The sequence below is a fragment of the Phyllopteryx taeniolatus genome, chromosome 3 (genome assembly GCF_024500385.1).
Source record: "Phyllopteryx taeniolatus isolate TA_2022b chromosome 3, UOR_Ptae_1.2, whole genome shotgun sequence".
Lineage (NCBI taxonomy): Eukaryota > Metazoa > Chordata > Actinopteri > Syngnathiformes > Syngnathidae > Phyllopteryx > Phyllopteryx taeniolatus.
This window is the reverse complement of record NC_084504.1, coordinates 19,210,267-19,219,173: the sequence shown is the minus strand read 5'-3', so window position 1 is coordinate 19,219,173 and position 8,907 is coordinate 19,210,267. Positions and strand designations below refer to the sequence as shown.

Genomic DNA, 8,907 nt, shown 5'->3' with positions numbered 1-8,907 from the left:
AATAGAGGCCTCGACACAACAATATACTGTATTGGTGAGCGTGCTGTGGTTTTACAAAGCAATACAATGATTTGCAAATCATGTTCAACCTATATTTAATTGAATACACTACAAAGACAAGATATTTAATGTTCAAACTGATCAACTTTATCGTTTTTAGCAAATAATCATTAACTTCGAATTTTATGGCTGCAACACGTCCCCAAAAAGTTGGGACAGGTGGCAAAAAAGACAGAGAAAGTTGAGGAATGCTCATCAAACACCTGTTTGGAACGTCCCACAGGTGAACAGGCTAATTGGGAACAGGTGGGTGTCATGATTGGGTCATTCACAAGCAAAAATGGGGCGAGGTTCACCTCTTTGTGAACAAGTGTGTGAGAAAATAGTCGAACAGTTTAAGGACAATGTGCCTCAACATACAATTGCAAGGAATTTAGGGATTTCATCATCTACGGTCCATGATATCATCAAAAGGTTCAGAGAATCTGGAGAAATCACTGCATGTAAAACCAACATTGAATGCCCGTGAACTTCGATCCCTTAGGCGGCACTGCATCAAAAACCGACAAAGTGTCAAGAATGTCACCACATGGGCTGAGGAACACTTTAGAAAACCAATGTCAGTAAATGCAGTTTGGCGCTACATCCGTAAGTGCAACTTGAAACTGTACTATGCAAAGCAAAAGCCATTTATCAACAACACCCAGAAACGCCGCCGGCTTCTCTGGGCCCAAGCTCATCTAAGATGGACTGATGCAAAGTGGAAAAGTGTTCTGTGGTCCGACGAGTCCACATTTCAAATTGTTTTTGGAAATTGTGGAGGTCATGTACTCTGGGCCAAAGAGGAAAAGAACCATCCGGACTGTTATGGCCTCAATGTTCAAATTCCGGCAGCTGTGATGGTATGGGGCTGTGTTAATGCCAATGGCATGGGTAACTTACACATCTGAGAAGGCACCATTAATGCTGAAAAGTGCATACAGGTTTTGGAGAAACATATGCAGCCATCCAAGCAACGTCTTTTTCATGGACGCCCCTGCTTATTTCAGCAAGACAATGTCAAACCCCATTCTGCACGTGTTACAACAGTGTGGCTTCGTAGTAAAAGAGTGCATGTACTAGACTGACCTGCCTGCAGTCCAGACCAGTCTCCCATTGAAAATGTGTGGCGCATTATGAAGTGTAAAATACGTTAACGGAGACCCCGGACTGTTGAACAGCTGATGTTGTACATCAAGCAAGAATGGGAAGGAATTCCACCTACAAAGCTTCAACAATTAGTGTCTTCAGTTCCCAAACGTTTATTGAATGTTGTTAAAAGAAAAGGTGATGGAACACAGTGGTAAACATGACCCTGTCCCAGCTTTTTTGGAACGTGTTGCAGCCGTAAAATTCTAAGTGAATGATTATTTGCTAAAAACAATAAAGTCCATCAGTTTGAACATATATCTTATATTTGTAGTGTATTCAATTAAATATAGGTTGAACATAATTCGCAAATCATTGTATTCTCTTTTTATTTATGTTTAACACAACGTCCCAACTTCATTGGAATTGGGGTTGTATATCTATCTATCGATCGAAAGATAGAAGTGGGATTCAAATCACAGTTTTAAGTCGTGATTATGGTTTCATATTAGGTGTTCTAGCCTGGACTAGGGTTTTTAGTTTATTATTTCAAATGACAGTTTGAATACACAGTTATGTTTTCAAGTGTGGGTATCTAGGCTGGAGTAGGATTTCAAAACACGATTTCAAGCCATGACCTGGTAGAGACCCTAAAAGTGGGGGGAAGGCCCTCCCTCCTTTCCTTCCTTCCCTTCATGCCATCCTTGTTTCCTTCCTTCCTTAAATAAGTTAATTTAAACAGTGTATAGGACTATATTGGACTGTACTTTTTTTTCTTCCTGCCGAGGTTGTATATTGCCGACAGGTGGCGGTAAAAAACTCTTGTTTGCCCCTCAAATCCTGTTTGTTGTTATTTGCCTGTTCGTGGGTTCGTTTGTGTACACGTGCACGTCAACGTTCCTCGTTAATCTCGTGTACGCCTAGTAAATATGGTAAAAGTAACTAACACCCCTTATTTACTCGTATGTATTTTAAATTAACTTTAAATGAAAACCTAAATTCTACTTGTATGTGCTGTTAAATTTCTTCGCCGTTTTAAAATGTTGGCTTTTTTTTTAAAATCCTAAAAGTAGCTACGAGTTAAAAGTGGGACTATTTTAAGGAAGCTAGCTATAACAATGGTTAATTGTTTTTTGTTGTTGTTGTTGGGTTGGGGGGTGGCTCGCTACATAATATTATTAACAGTGGACCATAAAAGAGCAATAAAAAAATGCACCCAGGTTTTAAAAAAAAAAATAAAGGTGGGCTTTCTTTTCGCCGCCCCCGAGGAGCTGCTGACATAGCATCAAAGTTTCTCAAGCAGTTCTCGGCACTCGCCCGGAGCTCCAGCTGGAGGACAGCAAGCACTTAAACCGCCCCCCCACCTCAAGAAGACACCGGAGAGAGGTTGGATTTAAACCCGCCCTCCGGAGGAATCTCGTTTCCCCCAAAACCTCCCATTTCTCTCTCTCTCTCTCTCTCTCTCTCTCTCTCTCTCTCTCTATCTCTCTCTCTCCCTCTCTCTCTCTCTACGTCTGTCTGTCTGTGCCCTCTCTTCCTTTACCTTTATCCCTCGCATTTGGCCGTCTCCCCCACCACAATCATGGATCTCGCGGCGAGATGTTTGCTTCTCCTACCCTGCTTCGGCGTGATACTGGCCCTCGATTTGGAAGCGATCGACCCGAGCTACTTCGTGGAGCCCGTTGCCACATCAGATGTGATCGACTACAAGGATCCCTGCAAAGCTGGTGAGTGAGATTTTCACCTACATTTTTTTTAATGTCTGCTGAAATTGGCCTCGTTTATGTGGACGTGCCACGATTGTGTTTGTTTGTGGGGGAGATCGGAGATGACAGTGCTTGACGGAGTTGGGGAAAAGGCTCCAAGGGACATTTTGTGGATTTATTTGGGGTTGAGAGACATAGTTTAGTAAACGATTGACTGCATTTCTCCCCCCAAAAAGTTTCTGTTGTTTAAAAAGTTTCCGCCTACAATTTTGGGTCACTTTTCACTAATCGAAATGTGATTATGACCAGCATGCTGTGAATAATGGGGAAAACTTTATTTAACAATGTGTGCTCCCCTTCTGGATGGTGTCAGTGAGCAAATAATTTTTTGGGGCCTGCTTAGACACATCTGAGTTGTCATGATAATCTTTTTCCTGCACTCTGAACTCCCACGTCTTGCCAAATCCCTCTGGGGGATTTTTTTTTTCCCCCCATCTGCTGAAAGTATTCCTGTTCCACTGACCTCCGACGTCCCCAAAGTGCTTACCTATTATGCCTGTGACCATTTCTGATGTGGCAGCTGGCTTGAAAGCACAACTTTCACCAAACCACCAATCTGATGTGTTCATCTCTGTCCCCCACAACCCCACACACCCAAGAAAAAGGGCTGTATTGTAGGTTTGTATAAACACAACCAAGGTTGGCTGCAGATGTCTGCAGCCGGCGAAGAGGCTACTTCCTGTTATTGCAGCACTGTTTGAATTTTTTGATTGCGCACAAATATCGATTTACGGGACATGACGTCCTGTTCTGGGGAGTCAGTGATGCTGCATATGTGTCATGGGAGGATGTTATTGTAATTGGTAATCTGAGTGACACCTCATGAGAATGTGTTCAGAGGTGGAAGATGGTCATGGCACCCACCTGCTGGAATTATTTCCTCATCACTTGACCTCTGTAAGGTTGTCCTTGCTGACTTTTTTTTCCTTGCATGTTTTTTACCTGCTCAAGTGGAACAATCCTGTTGTCTTTACCATCTACGTGTCTTGTGTTACTAAATTTAGCTCATCCCAAAGTTTTTCAGCTCAAAGTCCAAGAAAACAACAGGCGTGGGTTTATTAAGACTAGCATTAATGGTCACCGAGCAACACGGCGGAAATTGACTGAACTGTCGTGTGTGAGGTTTGGCACCGACTTTTCACAAGTGGCCAACCGTCAACCACCATGGCACTGCCAAGCCCTACCAACACAATATATACAGTGGTTTACAATAATACTCAACTATATTTATAATTTCATATGTACCTGTGGCTAGAAGGAAAAGCTTGGAGAGTCTCTGTCACCAGACTGCACAGGTACAGTCAGTGAATCAATTGATCATTGCCAATAGTCTCTCAAAATATCTCTCCTTTATTCTTGCCCATTTCCTGTGTTTTGCACAATGAAAAAATAACACTGTACAGAATATTGGATGTGGAGCCTCAAAACCTGATATAGGGTCACAGTTTTTGAATTCAGTAGATTTGTGACATGCAATCGCTTGGTGTGCAGTGAAGAGTCGCTGACTGTATTTCCCCCCCCCCCCCCCCCCCCCCGCAGCTGTCCAGTTTCCTTCATAACTCCATATCTCCCAAAAAATATTCAAGTTCCCTGTGACCAGTACCACTCTTGCCTTCATGCTCCACTTCAAGAAGGCCACAGCGTTCAAGTTAGGGCTAGAGTGCAATTTCCTCTTCGACTGTTTATAAATAGACATCTTGGCTTCCTCCATTTAAAAAAATAAAGAAATAAATAAATAAAATAAATAAATAAAAATGCAAGAGGTGGCACTTAAATTTGTTTTCATTCTTGTATTTGACCCCACAGATAAGCATAGGGCCAGAGAAAACCGCACCTAAGAGGTTAAAATCATTCATAATAAAAGTAAAGACATTTTTGTACTTTCCTACAAAGAAAAAGCCAATAGACTTTGTCTTCTTCTTGATGATGCAAATTAGTTTACAGCATTTTACAATCAGCATCCCAGTAAAAAACTGACATCCCACAAACCCTGTTATTTAGATTTTAGTCAACTACAATACATGTTCAGAAAAAATTTGAGTGTGCCTCTCATGAAGAATTAAATGACAAGATGACATGATGCAAAGAGGCATTTATTGGCCAAACGTAGTGCAACAACTCTGAAGTAACACCATCTCTTTGTGAAGCCAACCCGTGGAAGTCCGACTTGGCAGGATCCCAGGGAGACATTTGAGACACGACAGAGATTAGATCCACTTCTTTTCAAAATGAAAAATAGAGGAGAAGCAGTCATGCCCTGCTTGGTGATAGTCATGACAGCGGCGGTGGTGACTTGAACGTGTCTGGTGGCACTGGTTCATGAAGCAGACCGAGCAGACTTACGTTTAAACAACAATGATGATGTAAAAATATTTTTGTCAAAGCGACCTGGAAAAAAAAAAAAGTAGAAAATGCTGTGATGTCACTTTGCACACCAACCCCTTCCAGGTCAAAAACAACTTTTGAATAACTTTTGTGAACATATGTGTGCTGTATGTGAAGACTGGTAAGTAATGCGACTCCATTGGCTACGATTAGGGATGTGCTAAATGATTTGCTGGAGAAGCATTATCAGTGATGCCAGTACAAAGCTGTGGTCCACCTTTGTTATTTTGACATACAGTGGTGCCTTGAGATAAGAGTGACTTGACTTGAGTTTTTTGAGATATGAGCTGTCGTTTGGCTGATTTTATATATAATCATTTAAGCAATAGATTGAACACAAACTGTGCAGCAACACATGTAAACAGAGAATATAACAGTACTGTACAGTCATATTCTTTATCCTCTGCAAAGAATGACTAGTATTAGTGCCATACTGATTATCTAAGAGGAGTGGAGACGTTTCAATGAAAAGTACAGTATATCCCTCTGTCTTATACTGTACCCAACTGGCCAAAGCGGGCACATGAGAAAGAGCAGCACAATGGCCTTTGAATTGAGTGTGAAAGTGTGACAAAAACTCTTTATTTTTAATACTATTTAATTATGTGATTACTGTATGTTTTTATAAAGTACAATATTATGGACTGCTATTTTGTCACTCATAAAATACACATTAAAACATTGGGGGGGGGGGGGGGGGGCTGGAACTAATTAATTGCATTTCCATTCATTTCAATAGGAAAAGATGATTTGAGATAAGAGTGATTTGTTTTACGAGTGTTGTCACTGAACAAATTCAACTCTTATCTCAATGCACCACTGTATTGTGAAGTTCGGGACTTTATATAAACATAACATTTTCTCCCTGCGACCTAAACATTAATGTGATGCATTTGCAGATTTTCCCCATCACAGGAATGGTCTATTTTTAGGGTTTAGGGTAACTGATCAAAATTGTGTTTACGCTTCGAGTTTTTCCATGATCTCTATTTTGACGCGTTATCTGTTCCTTTTTTAAAAAATCAAATCTGCACACATTGAAGCATTCAGGTTGATATTAAGATTTGCTCATGCGCATTGAGTAAATTCATTGATTAAAATGTTTGTTTCCTCTCGTATTCGTATGTGTAAAATGTGTAAAACAGCTTGTGTGAGAAAAGATAAAAGATTTTTTTTTTATTATCATTTAGCGTGTGTGCCTTATACTGCTTCCATCAATAGACACAATTTTAAGATACTAGACCATTCCCACAATACCATGTCATCCATTTTTGGGGACAATCATTTCCAGTTTTATTTAGACAGACACCATATTATCATTTTCAAGAACTCACACTTTGAGGCCCGTTTTCAAATATTTCCATTTTCAAGCACCAGAAACATAAAAATTTAGAAATACATTTTTCCATCAGTGACCCCTTAATCCACTGAAGACACCTTCTTGTCAGTATTTATGAGTTGATTTTGACAAATGCTTTTGGCTCCTGCGTGCTTTTAATCTTGGCTGCAGACAGGCTAAACTGGAGCCCTCCACCTCTTTTTCCTCTTTTATAAAATTTGGTTTTCTCAACTCTCTGAACCCCCAGCTCTCATCTCCTCCTCCTCCTCGGACTAGCCGGCGCTGACTGTAGGTCATTCACCTTCTGCCAAAGGAAAGCAGGGCTGGACGGTGTAGGCCAGACAAACAGTGACTTATGTCATTCCTCTTGCGGTCAGCACTCAACCTGGTTTGGTCTTTTTGAAATACAACAGCTGCGTTTTTCCCCCTTCGGGTGTATTAAAAATAAAATCCGTTATTTTGAGTCAGACTATGTTTAATGTTCCCCATTAAAAACTTCCTCTCAGTGACTCCATAAGCCTTTATTGTATCATGTCTAGATATATGACATCATACACTGCGTCAATATACTTTCTTGCTAGTATATATCTTTCCGCACATGCAGACGTAAACAGTAATCAAAATATTTTTACTGGATCCACTGCTTTATATACTGCCCGTATCCAAACCTGTAGATATTATTAGACTGCCCCCTAGCCCAAACCCACCAGGTCACCAGGTGTTCCTGTGAGAAGGCAGCAGCTCCTTTTGTGTCACTTTGACTATCACATGTCGTGAACAGAGTACAAAGTGGTATAGTATTAGAAGGCAAGACCTTCTAATGTGCTTACTAGGAATGCACCAATACCATTTTTTTTTTCATTTTAGTCAAATATTGTTCAAAAACACAGACCACAAACTTTTGTTTAACATGGCATATATGTCATTCAAATATAAGACTTTTTAGAGTAACCATTTGTAATTACTGACATTTTAACATCCAACTGCATGTTTTTCTTATAGTCTACCACGTCCCTTAAATGTAGCCTGTAATTTTTTTGCTAATTAAAAAAAAAAAAAAAAAAAAAAGAGAACATTTTTAAGCTGTTATGATTTAAGATTTTAAAAACTTGCTCTATATATTTGGAGCTACTTCAATTGCAAATGTGGAAAGAAGGCAGCTTTCCAAGCAGATGACAATACAGCTCCATTCCTTGGTGGTGCTCTGAAAATGTGATTGTGCTGTCTTCTGAACTTCATGATGGGGCCTCTAAGCAACACTGAAGCAGATGCTTTTTCTTTTATCATGGAATGCAGGCCCCATGATGGGTGTTTTTTTATTTTTTTTTACACGACAGGACCCCTGCCACTTTTCTCTCGGCAGGGTTCAGGTGATTAGGCGCCCGATCTATTGGCATGATCTCGGTGCATTAGTTGGAACAATGTGTTTGTCGTCAGAGCTAAGTAATAACTAATCTTGGATCACATTTGTACCAAGTGCGGAGCCTAAGCAACAACAAATGCTTTGGATGGTTTTGGTGGAAGTGGGGGGTCATTTAAATGGCTCAATGGATGCATAATTATCTTACTGTAATGAGGAGCTTAACAGTAACTTCTTCATTATTTACTGTTGTTTTCTTTCAAACTATTCACTGGTGCTGCGATGCTGTTTTCGGTAACCATGAGGCGATAAGAACAGAGAGCTGTCAAATCAATTAATCTAAAACCATTTTACAAATAAAAATGTAAAATTCCTGCAATCTATCTTCTTCTCAATTTGAGTGCTGCATTTTTTCAACATTAAAAACCCCAAATAAGCAGCTGATACGTCATTAAAGGGGGTTGCTCAGGTTCTGAGATTCATCAGTAATCAGTGGCGGGGATGAGCTGTGAAATCCAATCTGCTAATGGGCTCGATGTAGTGTGAAATGTTGAAGGGAACGTAGGCGCTTGCTGCTTGCCCTTTGCAGCCTCGGTCACGCTCAATTTAGTCATTAAGCTCGAAGCTGCAGTTACGGTGACAGCCTTCATCTCGGCTGAATTAGACTTCAGGCTTTTACGAAGATAATTACTTGAATCTCTGACTTTGGTAGATGAGACTCCAGCCAGAGCTTCTTTTCTAATTATACCTTATGTACCTTTCTCAAATGAGCAGATAAGCAAATTGGCTCCCTTCTCCCACCTTGCGCTGAAATTGCCTTGTTAGAAAATGTCAAGCAGAGCAGTTGCAGAGAAAATCCCAGCTGCTGGCTTTAAAAGTAGAGTGACACATTTACATTATTCTCAACTCATCCATCCCAGCTCATCTTT

General features: G+C 40.4%; 1 protein-coding gene and 1 long non-coding RNA gene across 3 annotated transcripts in view; one reads left to right on the top strand and one right to left on the bottom strand.

Annotated features, from left to right (window-relative positions):
* The first annotated feature begins 2,609 nt into the window (after positions 1–2,609).
* bmp1a (bone morphogenetic protein 1a) overlaps positions 2,610–8,907 on the top strand; it is a 44,479-nt gene continuing 38,181 nt past the window's right edge. The window contains exon 1 of one of the 2 annotated variants that reach the window (XM_061767347.1): positions 2,610–2,855. In XM_061767347.1, coding sequence (XP_061623331.1) covers positions 2,711–2,855 — 145 coding nt within the window. In that variant the 5' untranslated portion in view covers positions 2,610–2,710. The remainder of the gene's footprint in view (positions 2,856–8,907) is intronic. The other variant, XM_061767348.1, reaches the window with a different exon arrangement.
* The window catches only part of LOC133475041 (uncharacterized), a 28,918-nt gene continuing 24,989 nt past the window's right edge, over positions 4,979–8,907 (bottom strand). Inside the window, exon 3 of the long non-coding RNA XR_009787702.1 lies at positions 4,979–5,282. This is a non-coding gene — a long non-coding RNA (uncharacterized LOC133475041). The remainder of the gene's footprint in view (positions 5,283–8,907) is intronic.